Genomic DNA, 26,172 nt, shown 5'->3' with positions numbered 1-26,172 from the left:
CAGGTGAGATCTGACCAAAGCATGGAGCACACACAGCCCAGTTTATAGATTCTGATACCTTAAAAAAAATCTTTTCCACTCTTTAAAGGTCTTTCCTCTTACTGGATTAGGTTTGAAGAGGAATACAATAGGCGAACATCTGCTGAGAATGAATGTTTATTACTTAAAAGGGTAAGTAGTAGTACAACAGTATGAGTATCACCAGTATCTTATTAGCTTTATAATAATTTTTAATAATATGAAATCCACAAAAGTTGAGGTTGTTCCTCTCTCCTCCAGAGACTGTGAGGTGTTAAACTGGTTTTGTCAGTGCCGCTCTGTTTATCTATAGCAAGGGTTCTTAACCTGCGATCAGTGAACTCTTAAAGGATAGACGGATGAGCTTGAGGGGAAATCCATGAAATACATGCAGTTCCCTCCTTCTATTTCCTTCCTGTTCTTTAGAAAATTGTCTTTTTGTCTAAAGGTTTATGAACTTTTCTGGAGGCAGGGGTTCATAGCATTCACCAGATTCTTAAAGAGATCCATGACCAAAAAAAAAGTTAAGAAACATTTGTCTAGAGCAGTTTCCCCCCAATCTTGAGCCTCCTGATGTTCTTGAACTGCAACTCCCAGAGGCCTTCACCACTAGCTATGCTGGCAAAGGATTCTGGGAGTTGCAGTCCAATCATGTCTGGGAGCCCAAGGTTGGGAGCCAATGGTCTAGAGTTTAGGTCGCTTTACACCACCGCTGGAAGATGTGGCTTAGTTTTTCCAAATTGCTTGCATTTTTCCATATCGTTACTTGTCGTTTTTTCATTCCCCTACCACCTCTGCTGGGACTTGATATTTTTAGGATCCTCCTTAGAAAATAATGTCTCTTGTAGCTCCTGATGCTCAACTTATACATGGGAAAACTGGTTAAACCTTGCTCATGAGTAAACCAGGGATCCAAAGACATGTGTGGATCCTGCTCGCAGGAGAGAGAGAAAAAATATATATCCAGGGTAAATGGAAAAATCCCTGGAATGGGAAATAAAATAGATCTGGTCAAAGATAACAAGTAAGGACCTCTTAAGCATGAACCCGAGGGCTCCAGATTCCTCCATCTGGACAGGTCCCCCTGTGTCAGCTCCTTTAGGTGGGGTCATTTATGTACCTCTCATTGAGATCAGTAGGAGAGAAAAAGTGTAAAAGAAAAAAAAGGAGAGCAGGGAAGCAGCTTCTAATTTTTGTTCCACTGGTTCAGCCATAGAAGGAACCATATTTTCAATGCTTCTTCTCCCTAAATCTAGCTGTATTTCTTGGCTCCCTTTATTTTGATTATTGGTTTAGAGGAAATCTGGTTCTCCAGGGATATGAAGGCAGGCATCCACAAATATTAGAGAAACTCTTCTGGCTTCTCTTGACATTCCTTTAATAGGTTGGCCTATAACAACCCTTCCCAACCCTCTCCGTGGCCCTGGATTCACCTCAAATATCCCTTTAAGCAAAATTTCAGTGACAACTTTAATTTATATTCTTTGCATCCAGAACCACTTTTCCTTCTATTCTTTCCTGTCTTGTTGCACTCTCCTTCCCAAGGAGATCTAACTTGGTACCAATCACTTAGTTTTCTTTCTGATCCAGGATGTTGTCTGTGCCTCTACGCGCGCTGCAGACTTGGAAACCAAAATAGCAAATAATGTCAAACGCCTCAGCTTCTTAAAACGTATCTACAAACAGGTAATAAGATTTTTTGGTTCTTGTTATATGATGCTTTGCCTGTCAGTTCCCATAACAAATTTAAAGTAGTAACACAGGGGGGTTTCTTTGTTTGTTTGCTTAATAATAATTATCTTGGAATTGCAGAGCAGGAGGGGACCCTATGGATCATCGAGTTCAGTCCACTGTCAAGGAGGCCCAGTGGGGAATCAAACTCCCAACCTCTGGCTCCACAGCTGGAGGTCTAAACCACCGAGATATCCAGTTTGTTTGTTTTGTTTTGCCAGACTTCTCTCATGTATCTTATCTGAGGAAATGAAGACAGAGCTTAGAAGAAAAGCATTGTTGGACTAAGGCTTCCAGAATCCCCACCACCCTTAGCTATGGTGCTGCCAGTTTGTTGGCAAGAGGCTTGATGATGGGGATCTTACTGCTCTCATGCTACAAAAGCTTCACTGGCTGTTTCTAGGCACTGTTGGAACTGCTAGTTGTGACCTATAAAGCCCTCTACAGGTCCAGACTGTCTAGAAGGCTGTGGACTCTCATGAAAGTCTATCAGGGTTCTGAGATTTCAAGGGGCGGCCCTTCTCATAGGAACTTTTGGCAGAGAGGTGAGAAAAGGCCCTCTTAGTGGCTGCTCCCATGCTCTGGGACTCCGTTCCAGGGAAGCTCATCTGGCCCCATCCTTATTGTCCTTCTGCCAGCAGGCAAAGACCTTGCTATTCAAATGGACTAGCAGTCGGGAAGGGGCTTCTGCTAGAGCAAGAGACTTCACCTATTTCCACTGAGGTGCTTGACCAGCCAATGGTTAAAGAGTCCCACTTGAATTCTGTGTCATGAGCAAAGCCACCCACCTAGGGCAATATGAGGAATCGCATATGGAATTGCCAGAATGATGCCATTTCTGCTACAGCAGTGTAAGTTATGCAAGAGGATTTAGGCCAACTGGTTTTCAACTTGACAGTGTTTATGTTATTAGAATTATGTGCAACCTTTTTCAATGTAAAGTATTGGCTAAAACCCCGTTGCTTACCGTAGTAAGTCAAACTAGAGTAGGTCCATTGAATCAGGGGATCTGATGAGTCAATTCCTCCATAACTCTGTTGAGTTAATGAACCTACTTTAGTTGTGACTTAATACACTAAGCAAGAGCCATTGTGTGTGTGTTTTTAAATATTATGTGTTTTTGAAAATATATCATAAGCCATTTTGGCCTCAGTCCTTCTGGTAGTCCGAACTGATGTATGCCTATTCAATATGTGGGGATTTGGATCAATTCCTCCTTTACCTCAATTGACTCAATGCGAAGCAAGAATTTTATCCCATGTCCCTATTTGTTATATAGAATGCATTGCAGCGACGTTGTAGTTTATTTTCCCAGCACCTACCAAATGAATGCCCCATTGTCCAACTATTTGATTCTCAATGTTGCACAGTGAGAAAGGAGTCGTTGCGTTCTCTCGTGCTGCAGGAAATTTCTGAGCTGCAGAACCGCATTTCTGACACTTCCATCAGAGTGCAAGTGGACAACAGGCGAAAATTAGACATGGGGTGGATCATTGAGGAGTTCCGGCGTCAGTTTGAATGCACCGCTTCCCGGAGCCGAGCTGTAGCTGAAGCTGGGTTCCAGTGCCAGGTCAGCAACTGGGCAGATCTGGTTGGGCCCCAACGATTCTTGTCCTTACAGAAACATAGTGTAATGGCGAACCTATCTCACTTCCTAATCAGGGACTTTGTATGTCTTGGCAGTATCAGAAGCTCCAGACCAAAGCAGCAGAACAGAATGATAATCTGCAGAATATCAAGGGAGAACTTCAGGTTTTGACCCGTGCTGCTCATCATCTGCAGTCAGAAACTGAAAGCATCAAAGCTCAGGTGAGTTTAAAGGAGTTACTGCTTAGTGATGTAGGTATCTGACTGTGGAGCCAGAGGTTAAGTGTTCATTTCCCCACCGTGACTCCTGCCTGTACAGCCAACCTGTGTGGTCTTGGGCAAGCTGCACAGTCCCAGGCTGGTGCCAGAAGAAGGAAAGGGTAAACCACTTTTTGAGGACTGTCTGGTTGTCCTCTCTGTGTTCATGTGGAATGGGGTTTGACTTGAGTCAAACTCCGGGCACTCCAGGAAAGGTACTATGAGAAATGTGTGTTTCTGCATCCACAGTGTCATAGACTGCAAGAGGAGATAGCTGCTGCCAAAGAGCATGGAGAGATGGCGGTGAAGGATGCTAAATCTAAACTGGGTGATCTGGAAGAGGCCCTGCGCAAGGCCAAGCAAGACCTGGCTTGCCAGCTACGGGAATATCAGGAGCTGATGAATGTTAGGCTGGCTCTAGATGTTGAGATTGCAACTTACAGGTAGGGATGGATGAGAATGCTATTTTGGTTCATTTTGGACAACAATTTTATGAAACTTTTCAAATTTCTTATGTGAGATGGAAAAAACAAATAGGATGTTGGATAAATGGAAATGGACATATTTGTCCATCCAGGCCAGGGCTTTAGAAATTTCATCTAAAAATACTGTGATGGAATCTTTGTGTATTGCTCAGCCGCTTATTGTGGCATCTTCTCAGAGCTCCTATAAGGCAGGTAACTGCATGCTGTACCTGTCCAATTTGACCAACATAATTTTGCTTCCTTTCTTTTGAAGAATTTATCAGAATTGATATATTTCTTTGTATTAGAGACTCAAAGAATTTGAGTTTTTAAGAAGCAAAATAAGAGAGGGAACTGACAGATTTTTTCCATCTTCCTTTCAGGAAACTTTTGGAAGGAGAAGAATATTGGTAAGTACGATTCAGGCCTGGAAAATTATTTTTGCCAACAGTATATCTGTTGCCATCTAGGTATCTGAATTAGGCGTGAACTCCTTCCACAAAAATGTAAGATGAGACAGATATCCTAAATCTGACACTTCCAGTTTTGAGTGCAGGCATCTGAACATTGAAACAATGGCTAGAATTCTAATTGTATTCACATAAGATTTGTGTAACTTGATGTGGCTAATTATGAAAGTGCTAGGCTTCAGCTTGGTCATGTGCTTAGTCAAGCTCCCAGCAGCATCACTGAGATGTTCCTTGACACCTCAGTAATTAGTTGCAGCAAGTTACGCAAACCTTTCAGAAACACCAGTAGGTTCCAGGCAATACATTTATAGAAATAAGTAGTTGTACTACAGTTCAAAGGTTGTTCCCCTGCTACAGATATATGGATTCTACCCCCAAATGCATCTAAGAATTCCACCTTTGAGCGTTGCTATAAACTCAGTTTCAAAGTCCATATCTTGAAAAATCTGGACTTCAGATTTGAATTTGGGAAACATGGATTTAAAATATATGTTTACCTTCTAGTTTGCTTTCATGCTATACAAGTCTTCTTTATTTTCTGAGTATACATGCTGGAATTTCAAAATGCCAATGTTTTAAACATTCTTGATGGCTGTAATCCTCTGTACGTTTACCTGACAATAAGGTGCAAGACATCTGGAGAGCACAATTCAATTTCATGGGGCTTACTTCTGAGTAAGTCTATCCAGAATCACAGTGCGGATTTCGAGCTAATAGATCCACCACTGACATGGTATTCTCCCTCCGACAGCTGCAGGAGAAATGTAGGGAACAACAACAGCCACTCTTAGTGGCCTTCATAGACCTTACAAAAGCATTCGATCTGGTTAGCAGGGATGGCCTTTTTAAAATACTTCCCAAGATTGGATGTCCACCGCGTCTCCTTAACATCATCAGATCTTTCCATGAGGGAATGAAAGGCACTGTAGTTTTTGACGGCTCAACATCAGACCCCTTTGACATCCAAAGCGGAGTGAAACAGGGCTGTGTCCTCGCACCAACACTTTTTGGGATCTTTTTTGCTGTCATGCTGAAGCATGCCTTTGGAGCTGCAACTGAGGGCGTCTATCTCCGGACTAGATCAGATGGAAAGCTCTTTAATCTCTCTAGATTGAGAGCGAAGACCAAAGTCCAACTGAAATGCATGCGGGACTTCCTCTTCGCAGATGATGCAGCCATTGTTTTCCACTCTGCTGAAGACCTCCAACAACTCATGAATCATTTCAGCAAGGCCTGCCAAGACTTTGGATTAACAATCAGCCTGAAGAAAACACAAGTCATGGGCCAGGGCGTGGACTCACCTCCCTCTATTACCATCTCCACACAAGAATTGGAGGTTGTTCATGACTCTGTGTACCTCGGCTCAACCATCTCTGACACCCTCTCTCTAGATGTCGAGCTGGATAAACGCATTGGCAAAGCAGCCACCATGTTCTCTAGACTCACAAAGAGAGTATGGCTCAATAAGAAGCTGACGACACATACGAAGATTCAGGTTTATAGAGCCTGTGTTCTAAGCACACTCTTGTACTGCAGTGAGTCCTGGACCCTTTGTGCACGGCAGGAGAGGAAGCTGAACACCTTCCATATGCGTTGCCTCCGACGGATTTTTGGCATCACCTGGCAGGACAAAGTTCCAAACAGAGCAGTCCTAGAACAAGCTGGAATTTTCAGCATGAATACATTACTGAAACAGTGACGCCTACGTTGGCTTGGGCACATCGTGAGAATGGCTGATGGTCGGATTCCAAAGGATCTCCTCTATGGAGAATTAGTGCAGGGAAAGCGCCCCAGAGGGAGACCACAACTGCGATACAAGGACATCTGCAAGCGAGATCTGAAGGCCTTAGGAATAGACCTCAACAGTTGGGAAACCCTGACATCTGACCGTTCAGCCTGGAGGCAGGCAGTGCATCACAGCCTCTCCCAATTTGAGGAGACTCTTCCCCAGCAGGCCGAGGCAAAGAGGAAGTCACATAAGCAGCAAAACCAGGGAGCCGGACAGGGGACAGACTGGGTTTGTCTTCAGTGTGGAAGGGACTGTCACTCTCGAATTGGCCTTCTCAGCCACACTAGGCGCTGTTCCAAGCCCTCCATACAGAGCACGCTACCATAGTCTTTCGAGACTGAAGGATGCCTAACGAACTTCTGAGTAAACCTGCCTACACTTGAGCTGTGCTATTTCAGATTTGATTGATTCTTCTTGGGTTGTGCTCAGCCATGATACTTTGCAGGAGAGTCTTTTGCTCATTGGGGTAAGAGTTTTCAGGCTTCAGATCATAGCTGTGTCTAACCTCGAGTCAGATGTTGACCCAATGAGTGATTTCAACTTTCCTTTTTTTTTCTTGTTCTCCTAGGTTGAAGAAAGAGGAGCGTGCTGTGAACATCGGTAAGTTGCTTGTTTGTTGAGCTACAATATGACAGGTATTGTTCAAGACTTACTAGCGTACATCCAGATGGTAGTATTAGATGGCTGCTGGTGCATATCCAGATTCCTCCAGAAATCACATGGAGCAGTAAACATCCCTTGTCGAACCACAATATTTAGTTGCAGGAGTAGTCCGGCCAGTACACTCTAGACACACTATGCTCTTCAACCTCAGCCAGCAAAGGTGATGGCCATGGGTCAGTCAGTTGGATACCTGACTGTGGAGCCAGAGGTTGGGAGTTTGGTTTCCCACTGCGGCTCCAGGGAGAAAACACCTCTTGTGTGGCCTTGGGAAAGCTGCACAGTCCTAAGGTGTTGCTATAAAAGGGGAATGGTGAACTGCTTCTGTGTATTCTGTATCTAAAAACCCTGGAAAGGGTAGACATAGGTCAGAATTGACTTGATGGCAGATGATTATTAGCATTATTATGAACTCAAAAGCATGTGTAAAAAACATTTGGAGGGCACCAGGTTGCTTACTCGTGGCGATTGTTGTTAAACCCACTGATAGATTGGGGGCATATCTTGAACATAATTTACAAAGGTTATGGGATCCATTTTAGAAGAGTAATCCCCTCTCTTCCTTTAAAAAGAAGGAAGTGCTCAGTCTAAGATGGTGATACCTTTGAGTAATATACCTGTGCCTCATCTGAATTTTTATTTTTATTTCCTTCAGGAATATTGTTTTTATTTGCATGCAGAATTATGCAGATTTGCTACATGGATCAAACAGTCAGTTAAAACCCTCAAATGCTTCTTTTCCTTCAGCCAGAATTTCTTAACTCAGTGCCCACCTTAAGATTAGCACAAAGCAGCTATCTGGTTTATAAGCTTTGAAATGTCAGGGTTTGAACATGGTGGTTTTCTAGACTATGGTTCCCATAATACTTCAGTTTACATGGCCAGTGGCCACGCAGGCTGGGGGATCCAGGAAACTATCCTTCAAAACAGCTAACTTCACCATGTTCTGAGAAACTTAGTTGCCTTTCTTTCCCAAACAACAGCTCCACCTAGTCCAGGGTTCCAGCTCTGTCTGGACATAATGTATTTCGTAAGCAAGACCTGATGAGAACATTAGATGAGTCACTAGACTATTTCTAACACTTTCAGTTGGGGGTATACTTTCTCTGGACATAAAGGGTCTGCGGCTACATGTTATTTTGATGAAATGACTTTAGGAGGTCTATCCTACTACAGTGGTGCCTCGCTAAACAATGATAATCCATTCCACTGAAATCGCTGTTTAGCGAAATCATTGTCTAGCGAAAACCATTTCCCCATTGGAATGCATTGAAACCTGTTTAATGCGTTCCAATGGGGAAGAATCGTCGTTGTCTAGCGAAGATCGGCCATAGGAAAGCCGTTTTGTGAACCGCCAATCAGCTGTTTAAATCGCTGTCTTGCGAAGCTTAGGTCCCGAAAACACCTGTTTTCCGAGTGCGGAGGAAGCTGTCAAAATCGTCATCTAGCGAAAATCGGTTTGCGAAGCAGGGACCAAACATTGTCCAGCGAAATTCCCCCATAGGAATCACTGTTTTGCAAATCACTATAGTGATCGCAAAAAGTCAATGTCTAGCGAAAAAACTGTCATGCAGGGTAACTGTCTAGCGAGGCACCACTGTACCTGGTTCGCTCTTATTAAATATTTAGATAGGTCACCTCAAAATAATTAAACTGAAGCCCTTGGGAGTTTCCATATCCATGTGTTGTTAAAGCCTGTAGGAAGCTGGGTTTGGTTTCCCTACAAAATGAAAATGCTCTTTTTTTCCTTCAGCTGTCCAGCAATGCAAGGGTGCAGTAGTTCGTAATGATAAACCCCATCATGGACAAGGACACTCTTCCCCATGTGGAAGCAACTGCAGAAGCCAAGGAGGTTGTGACAGCACGAGAGCCACCTATGGTGGCAGCAAAACCACAAGAACCATCCAGACATGCGGTGCCAATGACTGCAGTTCTTTTTGTTCCTGCACGCAGGCCTGTCATCCTGATTTCAGTGCTGGGAGTGTTAAGAACGCCACCCTGCACACTGTGTCCACTGCTTACTCACGTGGACGTTCATGTTGAAAGTAAGGGAGTCTACAGCAGTGTGGGATTTTATTTTAGCTTTTTGGTGCAGGTATTTCATGCTGGGAATGCATAGCCTTGGGAGGGCGAAACACAGGACACTGGAGCCCTGTGGCGCTCATTCTAAAATGATATTAAAAAGCCACATAGCTCCCTCGACTGATATGCCCTGCCTCTTATATCTGGATATCACCAATCCAAAAATCATGTGACTGTCGCATGACTTTAAACCGACTTCAAAACCCCCAATCCAACTCCTGATTTATTTGAATCGTGTAACTGCACCCTTTGTCAACATTAAAGTTATAAAATTCTTCTGTAGTCATTACAGTATTTGGATCTTCTTAATATTGAGCAGCAACCCCAGTTTTGCGTTTTCTTCTTTCAGTTTCCTAGATAATTCTTTTGAGTAATTGCTGCTTTCTGCCAGTAAGAAATCGTCATATGTGAGGCTCCATCCATCCTATTATTAGCAATCAAAAAGAGTTGATTGCTAATAATAAGAGCTTTTTTGCATTCAACTTGTGCTCTCCCTCTTCCCATAGCCACACTGTAAGATAGATAGAGGTGTTTGCATGCATATGTTTGAAAGATTTGGTGATGTGCAGTCAGGCCCAACCTCCTCCCTGACACTCATGTTGTGTTTTATGCAGCTTGGTAGATAAAGGCAGAATTATACATGGGGAGTGAAGGGGGATGAAGATGCATATACACAAGTGTCCCACTGTTCTAATTGGTGTGTACCATAAAGACTGCCAACCACTAAGCTTTTAGGAATTCCTGCCTCGCATGACTACTACTTAGACACAGATATTGTCCAAATTAAAAAAAAATCTATTCTCAAAAATTTTCAAACATTTGTTTTGGGATCTTTCAGCATCAACACTTAAATAGCTTCTTCTATCTCTCTCTCTGTGTGTCTTCACAGGTGAGTTCTTTTTCTTTTGTATAGGAGGAAGACTGGTTCTTAAAAAAAACCCTCCCTGCTTGACAAGGCACAATATATTCTATCATATTCATACACACACATATGCACAGTCTAGCTACAGAGAATCTTATCTTACATAGGTAAAGGTAAATTACATGACTCAGGGACTCAGGAAGAGGAAGGACAGGCCTGTTGGAAGAGATGTAGTCAATAGGCCTTCACACATTCTTCTCTGTTATTTTGGAAATATTTTATTATCTGTTCATTTTTAATGGAAGGACCACACCGGTATCATTCAAGGCCTAAATTGCTTTTCTTTGGAAGTATGTGCAATAGATTATTTCCATTCAGAAAATTTCTTTTAAATTCATGGCAAATAAATAAATGGGATTTTAATAGCAAAAAGACAGAGATTGAACTTCACATGAGGAGTTCTCAGCAGGGAGGGAGATGAGTTTTAAAGAAAGATGTTATATCTGCCGTAGTATCTGTACTTCCTAAACCTAAAAGTGGACTAGACATGGCCAGGTCAAAAGGATGGAAAGGTGCTCTGCCTGTCCTGTGCTTTGTTGATCAGAAATCTTTCATAAAATTAATGCTGGAATGTTGGCATATAGCTCATTGGTCTAAGGATCTGGGTGTAAAGCTAGATGCTGGGCTTTTAGTTCTTCACTGTATCTTCTTGACAGGTCTTGGACTCGATGATGCATAGGGTCCCTTCAAGCTCTGCAGTTTTAAGATTATGTGCATCATCTAATTGATCAATAAAGATCTGCAACAAAATGTTGCAAAGGGTAGACACTGCCTGTCCAAGCCAACAATGCCCTTTCCCGGGATCCTCCATTCCATTGTCCATCCCCTGCCCAGTTCTCCATTCACCAATAAATCACTATTCTGTACCCACTGAGAGTGCTTATCCCTTATGGAGCTATAATTATTTTATTCGTCTGTAACTATTTTATTTGTCTTATTTTATTTGTCTTTCGCCTGACAAGGCTATGGGCTGTATCCTGTTAAGTTACATCTTATCCTATTACTATTAATATCTCACTGGAGTTCAGCTGAAGCTTTAAGGACCACGCTGCACCAGGGATAGCAAAAGCAGCAGTCGCAGTGATGTGTACGTTTTGGTGGAGCTAAGATTTCAACTCACTGGAGGCTATATGCTGTACCCGTTTATTAGAAAACAGAAGACTTAACCCAACAGAAAGGCAGACCACAGGAGCAGTTGCAGAACATCATCTGTGAGTTCCCTCATTTTCCTGGAACGGTGAAAAATGAATGCAGTCGTAGATCAGCACAGCTAGCTGACCACTGGTAAATGAGTAAGGAAAAAGATGGAGTTTTACACAAGCATTTAATGACCTGAAGAAATGCCCTGCCCCTTAAGATTCACCACACTGAGTTGTCTGAATGGAATTCCTATGACAAACAGCAGTAGGACTCCAAACAATCTGGTTCTTTGGAAGCTGGTTGGGCTTCCAATAGAAAGACGGGCAGAGAAGGACAAGCTTCTTGAGAGCTTCCTATACAAGGAAATGTTAGGGGTGTTGGAAAGGAGGCAGAGTCACAATTCAGGCAAGCAAGGAAAGAACCCCTGCCTGCAACCAGTTGAAAGACAAAAGCAGTGCATCAGATCTGTGGCACCCACTCCCATGCGGGCCCAATCCATCTATATGCTGTAACCAAGGGTGCGCAGGTGGCTACAGAAGGGAACTTACAAAGCGGCCATGAAAAGGCTCTGCTAAAAGGCTGTTCCTGTCCCTGCTGAAGCACAGAGGTCACCCTACCGAGTTCCTCCTTTGCTTTTTAATATTTTGCCCTATAGGAAGTAGAGGTGGACACAAACTTGACATTAGAGCCTTTTGCACTTCCGGCACTGTATGCGCCAACTGGGAGGCAAGGGGCACCCGGGTCACCCACGCTGGCTGCCGTAAAAGTTCTGCCAATGCCATGTGCACTTCCTCCTCCTCCTCCTCCACTGCTCAGGATCCCTCCCCCTCTGAGGACCGTCTTGCTGCTGGCGGCGTATCCCCCGCCGATACATGGATCAGGATCACACAGAAAGCCGCCCTGATTTCGACACACAGCTGTAGTCAGAAGAAAAGAACAGAATTTTGTCAATTCCCACCCAAGACAGAAAAAGTGGCATGAGATGCATAGCAAAGTCAAAGTTAAAGATTAACCGAAGGATTGCTTACAGATATTCACGGGGCTGACGTCTCCGCACAACCTGTTGAAAGAAAATGGGGAAGTCTCACACTTCTGTGATATCATGAAGGTTGCATTCTGTACCCATCCACGAGCCTCCTCAGGTGGATGAAAGCCACTATTTGGCATAATTTCAAGCGCTTCTTACATAATGTCCCCAAGGTACTTGTGAGGCCGTTCTTGGCCCATGTAAGTGATGAGGGAATGTGGTCTGGTTTCTCCCCCTTCCGACCATGCGGGCCACAAATTTATTCTGTCCCATTTCTGCACCCATTTGCAAATCTCTGGACTAAAAAGTCTGCATGAAATGATATACCCATTTTTCTACACATTTCCTCCAACATACAGTATACTTTTTCTGCGTGCATTTCTGCTGCAATGCAGCTCTTTTGCATGTGTTTCTCCTAGCGTATGCATTTTTTGCACACAATTCTTCTAAGGTATGCACTTTCACAAATTTACTCCCAATTCTAAGAAATGCATGGAAAATTGCCTTGTTCCCTCCACGCCTTTCTCCTCACCAAAGTGTAAAATCAGAAGGATGTTTACATTCTAGTTCAAGCTTTTGGGCGCTTCCAAAAGAGCTTTGCATTTCCTAAACTAAAGTACCTGCTTTTTCACTGATGATATCAGCATTTTTCCTGCCATTCTCGATCTGTGATATTGTGTGGGTTTTGTCTCCTCCTGAAGACATAGTCTACTTTTTGGGCCCAAAAAACATGCCTCCAAGTGGGGGGGTCGTCTTGTACGCCGGGTGCACTGAAAGACGCGGGGCCGCGCTGGCCGGGGAGGAAGGCAGGCGGGCAGGCAGGTGGTCTGGATGGATGGAGGGAAGCACAGCCTGCCATGCCTGAGCGGCCATTCTTCCTCTCCCTCTCACTGCCATGCCTGAGCCGCCACTGGGCTGCCCACTGCCCCGCACCGCTGAGCCAGCTGCGCGCTCGCTCGCCCGCTACCCGCCCGTTTCCCTTCTTCCTCCTCCTCCTGTTGGGGGGGTGTCGTCTTATACGGCCAGTCGCCTTGTGCGCCGGCAAATATGGGTAGTTTTGCTTTGGATAGTTCTGGGGTCTTGGAGCTTAGCTCCCATGAAGGTCATTTCTAGCTTCCTCATTGGAAACTTTCAGTCCGCAACTAATTGGAACAGAAAAAAGAGCTCCAGAAGATCTCTGGCTAGGATTTGCCTCCCCCTCCCCCAAAATCGATTTCCGAAAAGGTTTCTGGATTGTCTTGGGAGAGAAGCAGTCTTCTGAGTGGATACATTCAAAAGTACAGTTTGGACACAGATCTTAGTAAGCCCTGCACTTCTGCTGGATGAACAAGGATGAACAGGGAGAAAGGTGTGTGTGTGTGGAACTTTTTCCCCACCTGGAAACATATATGTTCTTCCATGTCACTGTGACATACATGGAAGAAAGAAACTCCAGTGGGGGCTCCTCAGTTAACCCACCTGCTCTCCTCTCCTTCCAGCAGCTTCCTATAAGTGGCAATTTCAATGTCCAAAGCCAGCTTGCAGTTCATCAACTCCTGGTACTCCCGCAGCTGCCGGGCCATGTCTGCCTTGGCTTTGATCAGGGCATCTTCCAGCTCAGCCAGTTTGCCCTTCGCATCCTTCAGGGCCATCTCTCCATGCTCCTCAGCTTCTGCAATGGCTGCCTCCAGCTTGTTCCGCTGTACAGAGGAAAACCAGAGGCATTTAACGGCCTGCTCTCCCCTATCAAGATGAACAGCAGAAGCCAATAGGGTGAACTGCTTACATTAAAACACCTCCCAGAAGTCTAAGAGCAATGCCTATGACCCCATACGAAATTATATTTCTTAAGAAAAAATAATAATGAAAAATGCCTCACATCTGCTAGTATTATGTTGCCTCCTAGAGGACACCGTTTTTGAGCAAAAATATTTTTACTACAGTATAATTTTTTTAAAGGACGCAGGGAGACTCTCTGTGTTTGAGGGGCCCGAGGGTGTGGGGGTATGCTTTGTCCTAAAGGGATCCACATGTGGAACAATTTGGGCCACACTGGACAAATCCTGCAGCGTGGATAAGCCAGAAACCTGCTCCCGCCCCCCCACCAAATCTGACAAAGAGGAGTATGTTCTGGGTCTGGCATAGCTTTGATCCTTGAGAGCCCAGAATATTGAATTTCCAGAAGAAGGTGATCCTGTGCCTCAGCCAAAGAAGAATGCTAGACTGCAAAGATCAAGGGATGGTTCCCCCCACCCCCAGGTGCACTGCTCAGCTACAAAGCAATCTCTGGGTGGATTCCAGCAACTCAGCTATAGAAATATTTGCCTGGGCCCCTGCTGGAGATCACATCCCACTCTGATCCATGCCTGTTGTGTGACTGGATCCTCTTTGCTATGTATGACTTTTGAACTTCACGACTACACTTCTGGATTCTCTCTGTTTGGTTTCAGACACAACTGGGCTGGTTTATCTCTGTTGGATCATTGGTAGGATTCGGTTGCCAGACCTCTGGGCTGCCTTTATCTTCATTCTTGATTCCCCCTGCTGTCTTGAGTGGTTTTGTGCCTGCACCTGCCATATCATGTCCTGGGAATTAGTTTGCCTGGGGGTAGGGCCACCGTGGGTTAGCATGCTGGGTAGAGATTTGGAAGATCAAAGTTCCACTGAGCCATGAAACTCACTGGACAGACTTAGATCAATCCTGTTTGCTCAGCCTGACCTTTGTCACAGGGTTGTTGTGGGGATGAAGCGTGGGGAGGGAGAAGAGCTTTGAGTTCATTTGATGAATGGCAGGATGTAACTGGAACTAAGTCTTCATCACTGTCTACCTTATATTACTTTAGCATTATGTTTTTCATCCTAAAGAGCCAGAGACAGGCCTAGAGAAGACTCAGAAAGCCTTCTAATTACAGTGGCATCTTAAACAAATTAAGTGGGGCAGATCTAACCCATAGTTGAGGAGAAGTTACCTTTTTTTGGACCAGTATGGGGATGTACTTCAAAAAAAAGGTCCCATCTCCAGTTTATTCTGCTATGGTGCCTATCCAAAATCCCATTCCAGCTCCCAGTCATCATCTTTCAGTGGTTTAGGGTTATCTCATGGAACATCAGGAGAAAGCTTTTTAACTGAGCAGTTCAACAATGGAACCAATGATCATGGGAGATGGTGAGCACTCCAACACTGGAGGCATTCAAGAGAAAATTGGATAACCATTTGATTTGGATTCCTGCATTGAGCAAGGGGTTGAACTCGATGGGCTTATAGGCCCCCTCCCAACTCCAGTATTTTGTGGTTCTACGATTCTATGCAATGCGATTAACAGCCACCCACTCAAAGCCAACTGAGAGCTACCTGGCTTTTGGCGTTGTCAATTTCAGCCTTCAGCCTTTGAATCACACGGTTCAGCTCCATAATCTCGTTTTTAGTGTCCCGCAGGTTGTCACAGTGCTTGCCAGCTGTTGCTCTCATCTCTTCATACTTAGAAGGACAATATTAAATGTTAAACACCTTGGAGCTTTTACCACAGTTTCTGAGCCAGAGTTTCATACTGGTAAAGCTCATGCTGATCCCTTGTGCCCCCTTTTAGCGGCGCGCGCGTGGGGGGGGGGAGAGTTGGATTTATTAAAATGTATTAAAGGTGGATCAAAGAATAATGTGATTGATTGTGCAGGTTGTATCTTGATCCGTTTTGTCACCATACTGAACTATCTATTACAGTTAACTATCACTAGGAAACAGCTTAAGGAGTGATTATATGCGATTGTCACTGAAGGAGTTCTCCTCACCTCCTATAAGCGGCACATTAGCATGCTTTGTTTTGTGACTGGTCCTCAGTGCAAAAGCACACAGACATCAACAATTGCCTTAGTCTCTTTAACAATAACACAATTTCAGTTCTAAGGATGGATTATCTGTAATGTATAGTTGGCCTCATTCTTTCCTCCAATCTTTGTTCCCCTTTCTTCTTTTCACATGCATGGATACCACTGAAACAAGAGGTGGTCATGGAATACTGTTTGGGAGAAAGAGAAGCCCCCCCCCCCGTGCCCCCCCAGGTCAGGAATTAGTTCCTGACTTTATATTGCCAAACCATTCTTGTGGAGGAGTAGAGAGGAGGGATCCCCTGCTGTATACTATGCCAACACTATGTGGCGGGGGGGGCATTTCAGGGGGATGAAGGGGCTTAGAAATATGCCAATCTATGGCCACTCACCACACTCTTCTTCCCCTGACATTGCCTGAAGTGCCTTAGAGAAGTGCTTCCTAAATGTGGGGCCTAGATATCATTGAACTGCAACTTCCAGCAGCTCTAGTCATTACAGCCAATGGTCAAGGTTTCTGGGAGTTGTAGTCCAAGAACATATATAACCCCAAGTTTAGGAACCACCGCACTAAAATGTGGGTGGTAGTACAGCCCAATTGGCAGAACTTTCCTCCTCCACCACTATTTCATGGAGGCCTCTGGTGGCAGACCTCCTTCTCTGAAGGAGGAGGGAGAGAAGCCCACCACATCCAGTGGCTCCTCACCCTGCATCCCAGAGAGCATCACACACTGGCAAACAGATGAGATGCTATCTAAAGGTCTAGGTTAAATGGGGAGCCCAGCTAGACTATACCCCATATAGGGCATATACATATGTCAGCTGGTCTAAATGTGAATCAAACAACCCAAGTTGTTCTTCCTCTTCTACCTCCTTGAAGTATTCATGTGCCGTCAATATATTTTACAATTAGTAGTATGCTTTACAATTAACACTGAAATTTTCAGGACACACTTGTGTTAGACTGTGGCAAGGGGGTCAACACAGACTCCTAAGTGGTAGGCCCCTTCCTGTTAAAGGTGGAACAAAAATATTTTAAATCATTTGACTAAATAATAAAGGCCAAGAGGTTTTCTTTGGCATAAGCATTTGTGGAGTGCATCCTGTTTATATTTGATGAAGTCATCCATAAAGGCTTAGGCCAAATAAAAACTCACAAGCCTTTTAGATGTCAGAAGATTCTTATACAAACAACATATACAGACAACAAGAAGAACACCAGAATCCAAGAAACATTTTCCCTCATGGATCTTTGTACATTTAAAAAAATAACAACAATCTTAAAATAAAGCTGTCTGTCATTTCATACTGTCGTTTCCATGTTAGGTGACATTTCTGCATTGGTCTTCACTTCCTTTTTAAAAAGTGCATAGCCTCTATGTTGTGATCACAGGTATTGTCATGTATTTTACAAGGCTTTAGTCGTCTTTGCCTGGTAAAGAAACTGCATGCTTACCTTGCACTGGTACCATGACTCTGCTTCATAGCGACTCTTGTTGGCAATATCTTCGTACTGGTTTCTGACCTCAGCGATGATGCTGTCCAAATCTAGGTCTCGGCTATTATCCATCTGCACAATAACTGAGGTATCAGAGATGGAGGCCTGCAGCTCCTGGAGTTCCTGGATGGAACAAGTATCAGACACGTTCGTCATTTGCTACCAGGCCTAGAGACTAGGATGCTGCTCCCCATGATGTCCTTTGGCATGATCTGACACAGCAGTGGGCGACTCACAGGCATGTGCTTGGGTGGTCTAAAGCAGTGGTTCCCCAACCTTGGGCCTCCAGGTGTTCTTGGCCTTCAACTCCCAGAAATCCTGGCCAGCAGAGGTGGTGGTGAAGGCTTCTGGGAGCTGTAGTCTAAGAACATCTGGAGGCCCAAGGTTGGGGACCACTGGTCTAAAGGTCTGAAGCTGGCAAGGAGTACGGTGGGCCAGAATGGGCAGTGTGAGAGTGGAGAGGGCTCCTGCTGCAGTTTTTAGAACGCTCTAGAAGATGAGTTGGACCATGCAGTCAGTGGCCAGTTTGTGGTCTTCCTGAATTCAGCTAATATTAGACTAATACTGGGGGGTGGAGTCCCAAGCCATTGTCCTATCTGTGATGGAGGACAAAATGGTGACCAGTGGGTCGACTGGGAGTGCCATCTTACTTCAGCACCGTTGATGCAAGAGTGTCCTCCTATTCACCAGAAGAGTCCAATTAGCTCCGGGAGGAGGGGTATAGCAAGAGGTAAACAGCTATGGAGCCCATGAGACACCGGCAAGAAACTACCACTACTGTCTTCCAGGATCTACCCCCTGTGAGTGATAGCTTCATTTATGGCTAACAGTAGAGCTGACCCTGACTCAGACCGTTTTTTCCTTGGAGACCTCAATAAGCTACAGTCAATATAGGCTGGATTTAGCTTAAGAATGCCAGTTACCTGCCCCTCCTAGCATGTGGGGCTGGTAGTGCATCAAAACATGGCTCCAGAGACCCAAATTACAGGCTTGTTTAAATACCATTATATGGACTTCATATTTGGACTAGAGATGGGGGTATTTGTATACGAATACGAATACCCCTGCGGAGGTGGAAATAACAAGGGTCCAGCCCCATGGGGGTGGATGGTCCACTCACCAATGCGCTAATGCCGTGGGGTCCACACTCCCATACTATTGCTCCGGAGATTGAGATCACCGAGCCTCTCCTGGCAGGAGGTAGGATGATAAGCCTCTCTGCCAGGTTGAAGAGTGGCTCACAGATTGGGCACTCCAGAGCGACAGGACGGGAGCATGGACCCCTTGTTATCTTCACCTATGCAGGGGTATTTGTATACAAATATGAATGCCCCCATCTCTAATTTGGACTTCTACTTCCTGCAATTTCATATTTGAAAAATACACCTGGAATGGCTGATCGTATGTTATTTGATAACTTTCTCTTCCAATGGACCAAAGATTTTGTAATTAAAAAAAAATCACAGGGTATGTTGGAGAATAGGAAATGTCATTACCATGTCATAAACACATTTCAGAATGTTAATTTCCTCTGTTATGTTGGTCAGCCTGGATTCCAGCTCTGCCTTGTTCATGTATACACAGTCAACATCCTGGGGATTCATTAAAAATATAGTAAGATGAGTTATGTTTATGTAGAAAATGGTTCATATACTTAATAAAAATATTGGTAATTTAATCATCATTATTGTTAATGTTTATTTTAGTTTTTATTATCATTTTCAAAAGTTGATTGTTGTCTCATAGACATACATACTGTATATATACAGTTTACCATGTGAGAACATTACAAACAGACAAAAGACAAAAGTAAGAAGACTACAGAGAGGGGGGGGAGAGAGAGAGAAAGAGAGAGAGAGAGAGAGAGAGTATAAGAAAACCAAGTATTTTTCTATTAAAAGGAACATAAGAATCCCCGAAACAAGACAAATTCAATGTCCCTTGTACAACAGGCCTCTGGGAATAAATTACCAAAAGTTTGCCTTTCATAGAGAATCCCTCTTAAATTTCTTTCGGCATGACAATAGTTTGTGTAAGTTTGTGACTGGCCCAAGGTTACACAGTGAACTTTGTAACTCCGTGGGGATTCAAATTGGCTCTCGGGTCCCACTTCAAGAGTCTAACACTTATACCCCACAGGCTCCTAAACAGAACAGTGGCCCAATGCTAGAATATCCTAACACTGGGCTATATCAGTAATTCTTCACCTTTTTGGGTGTGTGTGTGTGTCATGGACCACTTGAAGCATCTAATAGAAAGCTATAAATCCCACCCCCAGACAAATGCACACGAGCAGACAAATCATTTTCCTTGTATCTGATTCATGGACATCCTTAGGTCCCTCCATAGACCCTCTTGAGGTCCATCACTCATAGGTGAAGAACCTCTGGTGCATATTGTACAAAACAACAGGGTCAGCAGAGAATTTCAGACCTAAGTACTGTACTTGCAGGTCCAAGTAATAATTTTGCTTTTAAATCTTTGATGGACAATACATCAGGGGCACATGCAGCTCTTAAACCCGCTCTTATGTCCCCTCCAAAATCATAAGCAAAGTGCTTCAAGAATCTGAGAAACATTTTATGCATGCTCTGATGATTTTGCACCTTCCTGTGCTAGGGAGAGTGGCTGCATTTGTTGCTACCAAGCACAGCTCCTTCAGAGGTTGTACAGGCCTGGGGAAGAGTCCAACATGGTCCTTCAAACCAAGGAACTATCCTTCCTTGCTTTAGAGAAATAAAATACAAATGGACACTCTGTGTATGAAAACCTGGAATAACAGAGTTCATATTTTTTTTCATCCAGCTGTGCATCACTCACCTTTTTCAGTGTTACAAAGTCATTCTCAGCAGCTGTTCGCCGATGACACTCCTCTTCATACCTGCCAGAGAGTGAATCAGTTTGAACCGTCATAGGTAGTCAAAAACGTAAATCTGGAACTACATGACAATTAAAATCATAAAATAATAGAATAATTGAGTCCAACCCCCTGCTCAATGCAGGAATACAAATCAAGGCAGATCTGACAGGTGATTGTCTAAATTTCTCTTGAATGCCTCCAGCATGGGAGCGCTTAACACCTCCAGAGGTCATTGGTTCCATTGACGTACTGCTCCAACAGTTAAGAAGTGTGTCCCCCCCCCCCCGATATTTAGCCTAAATCTGGCTTCCTGGGTTGAGCTCATTATTACACGTACTATTTTGGCAGTTCATCAAAACTCATAGTTTTGTGGCATGCTTACAGTAATTCCTAAGTGTTTTCTATAAGACTAGGAATATTCCTTTAGCTAAAAATCAAACTAGGTAAGTCACTTTCTTCACAACATCATAGTGCTATCACCCTGAGACTGGTACAGTATTTCCCTCTCCATGTTTTGGACTACAACCCTTGTGAGCCTCCACCTGGACCTTTTCATTAAGGATGATGGAAGGAGTAGTCAAAAACCTAAGCAAGGCTCCAGGCTTGGAAATTTGGGCTTTTAGTGCTATGCAGAACAAGGGCAAAGATTTAGGAAAGAAGGAAGAAACACAGACATTTCAAGGCTCTGATGATATTTTAAAGACTTTTTTTTTAAAAAAAAATCCTGACCTTTCATAGGCAAAGGTGGAGACACTGTGTCTTGACTGGAAGAAAGAGATCTGATTTATTTCACACACCTTTTGAAGCATGACACCTTCTTAAGGGCTAATTTGTATGTTACTTTTGGTGTTTGGGGACGTGGTGGTGCTGGGGATTAAACCGCAGAAGACTCTGTGCTGCCAGGTCAGAAGACCAGCAGTCGTAAGATCAAATCCACATGACAGAGTGAGCCCCTGTTGCTTGTCCCAGCTCCTGCCAACCTAGCAGTTCGCAAGCATGTAAAATGCGAGCAGATAAATAGGTACCACCACGGTGGGAAGGTAACGGCGTTCTGTGTCTAGTCGAGCTGGCCACGTGACCACGGAAACTGTCTACGGACAAACGCTGGCTCTATGGCTTGAAAAGTGGGATGAGCACCGCCCCCTAGACATGACTGGACTAAATGTAAAGGGGAACCTTTACCTTTACCTTTGGTGTTTGGGTCATAGGGGGACCAGGTCCATTCTCTAACCATCACCTTCTGGCTTGAAATGAAGGTGAGGCCACCTTGGGGAGAAACACTGTAGGGGTGAGATCAACGTCAACCTCCACTTACTTCTTCCTGTAATCTTCCAGTATGCCCCTTGCGTTGGTCAGGTCTGACTCCAGCTTACTTCGGTCACCCGCTATTGTGTCCAGTTCTCTCCTCATGTTATTGATAAAACTCTCAAACAGAGGCTCTATGTGGCTCTTGACCTGTTTCTGCTCCTGCAATAAGCTCCATTTTGTTCCCAGCACCTTGTTCTGCTGTTCCAAGAACCGAACCTAGATCCACCACCAAACAGAACAGCACTTCGGATGACAGGAGCGCACAGACCAAACTCTAAACGTGTGCATGTGCAAGTAGATATACAGGTACAGTGAAGGAAACAGTAAAACACATCCTGACTTATGGGTGGTTTCTACAGTCTGCCCCCACATCACAGTAATTGTCCCCTTCTACAAAGAGGTGGCATGCTTCAGTGTGTTTTAGATACACACTTGCAAATGTGCATGGGCTTAGTACCACTTTGAACTCTGATGATGACAAATACTGTATGATAACAGGACAATTTATTATGGTCAGGTGGAGGGCTGAAAACTGTGTTTGAGATCCCTCATCCCTTATCACCAAAATATGGTCCCCCAACATTCCCTGTAATAAATCAAGAAAGAATCTTGATGGAGTAAATAAATCAAGAAAGAAAGGTGATGGAGTTTTCCCAGAGTCTGGATTTTATGGAACTTCTGATGGACTTCAGCCCACCTCATCTATTGATGGTGTCAACACTGTACTCCTCTGCTATTTACTCATTGTGGTCTTAGACTGCTGCTCAGGTGTGTGCACTGCTCTCTCTCATTCCATTTCCCCCCCTGCCCAGGACTGTACTTGTGAGAAAATTTACAGGTCTCGACACAACAGGCTTTTCGGAAAGCTGTCAGTCCACCCCTTGCGCAAACTGTTTACAATACTGGAAGATATGCTCCAAATATACAAATATGGCTAACTGACAATCCTCATTAGACTTCTACTGTTAAGATCTCATGTTTCTGCCTAGGCTTGTAACATTCCAAAATGTATTGGATTTGTTACCTTTGTGTGGGAGTGTGTGTGTGTATGTGTGTGTGCACATGAGAGAGTAAGAATTCATCTATCTTTCTCCGTATCTGTCTATCTCCCTTGCTAATAGCAGCTCTCCAGACCTTCAGACAAGGTTTTTCCCCCAATACCACAGAAAGTAGAGGGGCCATAGCAGGATAGAGACTAACGATGGGCTGTAACAAGTATGTAGACTTGTCAAGCTGGAAGTTTTGCATCTGGCAGGACTAAAAAGCTGAGGATGAATAAGGATGGCTAAGGGTTTCCGTTCAGGATGTACTTACCACCCAGCTGGGGACGAATGAGATTTTTAAAATGTAGGAGGAACCAAAATGGGTGGATTAACACATCCAGCCCATTTTGTACTGGGCAAGAGAATGCCACCTCTTTTTTTCATGAGGAGTTTCTCTATGGCCAGCAGGCATGCACAGCATTGTTCCGCCATTGCTCAAAAGAGCTGAATTTGCCCACTGCAAACTGGGAAAGAATTTTGCGCCAGCTCACTTTTAAAGACTGTATCAAGACTTGCAAAGTACATTTTTGGGGACTGAAAGAATTTTGGGTTAAAGAAATCCAGTTGCAGAAAACAGTAAAACTAATTGGTCTTCTCATCTTTAGCAGGTAATAGTGAAGGCCTCAAGACTGAGGCTCTCACCAGATGTTTCTAGACAGAGTAGATAATCCTTGGCATAGCTTGGAAACATTGTTAAACGACAGTTCTTAGGATCCCCAGACATGGACACGGTGGGGTCTGGGAGCTGTTGCCTAAAAGTCATGACTTTCCCCCTTTCTGGAGTGGGCCAGTCCCATATAACTTTCCCACTGGGTTTAAGGACCTGACCTCTGATTTATATGTTCTTTACAATATGAGAATTTGTTTACTGATCACCAGCTTCAAAGTGACCTTCAATCCAGTATAGAATTAAATTCCCCAAAATATTCCTGTGCATTTCCCTGTTATGAAATGTGACATGCTTCCTTTGCTCCCATTAGGACGTGATAATACAGGCTTATATCAGTTTATCAGTTTGTTCTAAACCCAATTAACTTCTCCATTGAATACCTACAGGGGTTGTCCCGTAAGCAGCCTGTGATCTCCCGACTCACCTTGTCGATGAACGAAGCAAATTTGTTGTTGAGGGTCTTCAGCTGTTCTTTCTCCTGTTGCTTCACTGCTTGGACACTGGGGTCGATGTCCAGGTGGAGAGGTTGGAGGAGGTGGGGATTGACCGTAACTGGGGCAATGCTGGGTGGGCAAGGCCCACAGACTCCACTGACCCTGCAGCCAAAGCCAGAGGCACTTAAGCCATATCCAAAACCAGGGCTTCCCAAACTGTATCCATGCCTCACAGGCTGGTACCTGCCGACAGCGATTCTGGGCCTGCAGGAGGCAACGCCAGAAAGACTTCTGCTTCCAAAGGCTAAGCCTCTGGGGCCCACGTCACCGCCTGTTTTGTAGGAGACGGAGCTGACCGCACTGTAGCGCTTCACGTTCCTTGGGACCACAGCCGAGGAAGAACTGTAATTCCTAACCACACCTCCGCCCCTAGAACTAAGACCATAGGATCGGCAAGACATGGTGACGGACGGACAGCAGATTGACCCAAAAAATGAGGCTGAAGGTGCAGAAGCTGGTAGCAAAGCATTCACAGGTGGTTCTTGCTTTCTGAAACCAAAACTAGCACTTTCTCCCTTTTTATTTGTGTGATGATGAACCCTTGCTGGTCTAAGCAGCCCGAAAAGGCCATTTAAATGCAATTTATTAGCTTGGGGTATTAAGTAACCTGTTTGCTTGCCCGGTTTGCTGAGCAGAAGTTTGGTCTCTGCTTGAAAGCGCCTCGATCATAACTTCTAATTTAATGGCAGGGCTAGCCAGTTCCATAAAATCCAGACTTGCAAGACTCCCCTTTTTTAATAGTAATGTTTAAAAGAAAACGAGAGAGAGAGGAAGGGACACTTTTGATGTACTCAGCATCTTGTGGGTTAGGAAAGAGCTGTTGCTTCATTTTATATGTGGGAAAAAGGCAGATACACTATTTATTAAGTGGGTGCATCAACTTGAGGGAGCCTGTGCCTATGGTCTGGAGACTGGGAGGGACACAGACATTCCGGATCAATGGCTCTAAAAAAATTAGGTCTATCCATGCAGGGAAAAAAGGTAAATAAAATTGTTTAGCAACCTTGGGTTCTATTTTTGATGGAAAAGTGGAATGTAAATTTGACCAGTGAATACTTGAATGTAAGACTGGAGCCTCAATTCAAAGCCACAAAGGTCACCACTGACATGCTTATATCTGAGAACGCTTGTGTGATCTGTGGTGTTCCATGAGTCATTAACAGAGATGGGCAAAATTACTTTTTGAAGTCACTACAGCTTGCATACTCCACCAGCCACATTGGCTGGAGCAGACTAAGACTGAAAATGGATGAACCCTTGGGTGCCCCAGGGTCTGTCTGTGAGTGTTTGCAGGGCCGGCCCTGTCATTAGGTAAAGTATGAGAGGTACCTTGTGGTGGCAGATGCTTGGAAGCTGGAAGCAGCAGCAATAGTTTGGAGGTCAGAGACATCATCAGCTTAGAACCACAAAGCTAGGTGCCCTACGGATCATGGAGTCCAGCCCCTGTCAAGGAGGCACAGTGGGGAATTACACTCCCATCCTCTGACTCTGCCGCCATATCCTGAAACCACTGAGCTATCCAATTATGTTGGAAGTAAAGTGGTGCCTCGCATAACGAGCGCACTGTTTAACGATGAATTTGCATAGTGATCTATTTTTTTAGATCGCTAATGCGACCGCATTGCGATGGTTAGATAGGGCGAAAATCGCATTGCGATGATCGGTAAGCATTTTGCTTACCGATCTTCGCATTGCGATGTTCCTAGAACAGCTGATTGGCGGTTCCAAAATGGCCACCAGACGCCCAAAAAGGCTGCCGCAAGTGTTTTCGCACCCTGCCGAGGGTGCGAAAATGGCGGCACTATGGAGGAACTGCGTTCAGCGGTGAGTTTGGGCCCCATAGGAACACATTAAATCAAGTTTAATGCGTTCCTATGGGTTTTTTCAATCCGTTTAGCGATGTTTCTTCATAGTGACGATTAATCCGGAATGGATTAATGTCGCTATGTGGGGCACCACTGTATGGGGGCGGGGAAGTCTCCACCTTCTTTAAACAAGCTGCTGCTGCCAGTTATGGAGCAAGCAGCTGACTAGCTACCATCACCCAAGTAAGTTTCAAGCACTAATCTGGTCAGCTTCTCTGTATGAAATGAGAGGTGCCACCTTGACCTTTGCTCAGATAGCAAACCGTCCTGGACTTGTCTTGCTACTCTTTGAGACCCACAATCTACCCTCAGGAAAATCTGAGCAATTAACACACGTGAACTAGTAGTCATCAACCATAAAGCTGATTACGATCATTTCCTCTCATTTCTTTTCCTAACATGAAAAGAAGGCGGTCTGAAGGAGCTATTTTTACATGTACCGGATAATCCTTGTACGTTCCATTTGGAAGCTCTGGCTCTCTTCT

At 44.4% G+C, this 26,172-nt stretch overlaps 1 protein-coding gene across 1 annotated transcript; it reads right to left on the bottom strand.

Annotated features, from left to right (window-relative positions):
- Window positions 1-7,610: 7,610 nt before the first annotated feature.
- On the bottom strand, window positions 7,611-24,271 carry LOC110070018 (keratin, type II cytoskeletal cochleal). Its single transcript, XM_072988896.2, has 9 exons — window positions 23,753-24,271; window positions 21,623-21,831; window positions 20,268-20,328; window positions 18,944-19,039; window positions 17,406-17,570; window positions 15,480-15,605; window positions 13,607-13,827; window positions 12,150-12,181; window positions 7,611-12,038 (listed from the first exon to the last, which is right to left on the bottom strand). The coding sequence occupies exons 1-9, from the start codon at window positions 24,221-24,223 to the stop codon at window positions 11,758-11,760; spliced, it is 1,662 nt and encodes a 553-aa protein (XP_072844997.2). The 5' UTR covers window positions 24,224-24,271; the 3' UTR covers window positions 7,611-11,757.
- Window positions 24,272-26,172: the final 1,901 nt, after the last annotated feature.

Source organism: Pogona vitticeps, chromosome 2 (assembly GCF_051106095.1).
Source record: "Pogona vitticeps strain Pit_001003342236 chromosome 2, PviZW2.1, whole genome shotgun sequence".
In the NCBI taxonomy this organism is placed as follows: Eukaryota; Metazoa; Chordata; class Lepidosauria; order Squamata; family Agamidae; genus Pogona; species Pogona vitticeps.
This window is presented reverse-complemented; position numbering and strand designations above follow the sequence as displayed.

What these genes read in the sequence shown, in the direction of transcription:
- LOC110070018 (XM_072988896.2), bottom strand. Translation starts at nt 24,223, where the DNA reads ATGTCTTGCCGATCCTATGGTCTTAGTTCTAGGGGCGGAGGTGTGGTT. An exon ending in AGTCATGGTACCAGTGCAAG is followed by an intron (nt 15,606 to 17,405) that starts GTAAGCATGCAG and finishes TGTCCTTCTAAG; the next exon opens with TATGAAGAGATGAGAGCAAC. An exon ending in TTGACAACGCCAAAAGCCAG is followed by an intron (nt 13,828 to 15,479) that starts GTAGCTCTCAGT and finishes TCCTCTGTACAG; the next exon opens with CGGAACAAGCTGGAGGCAGC.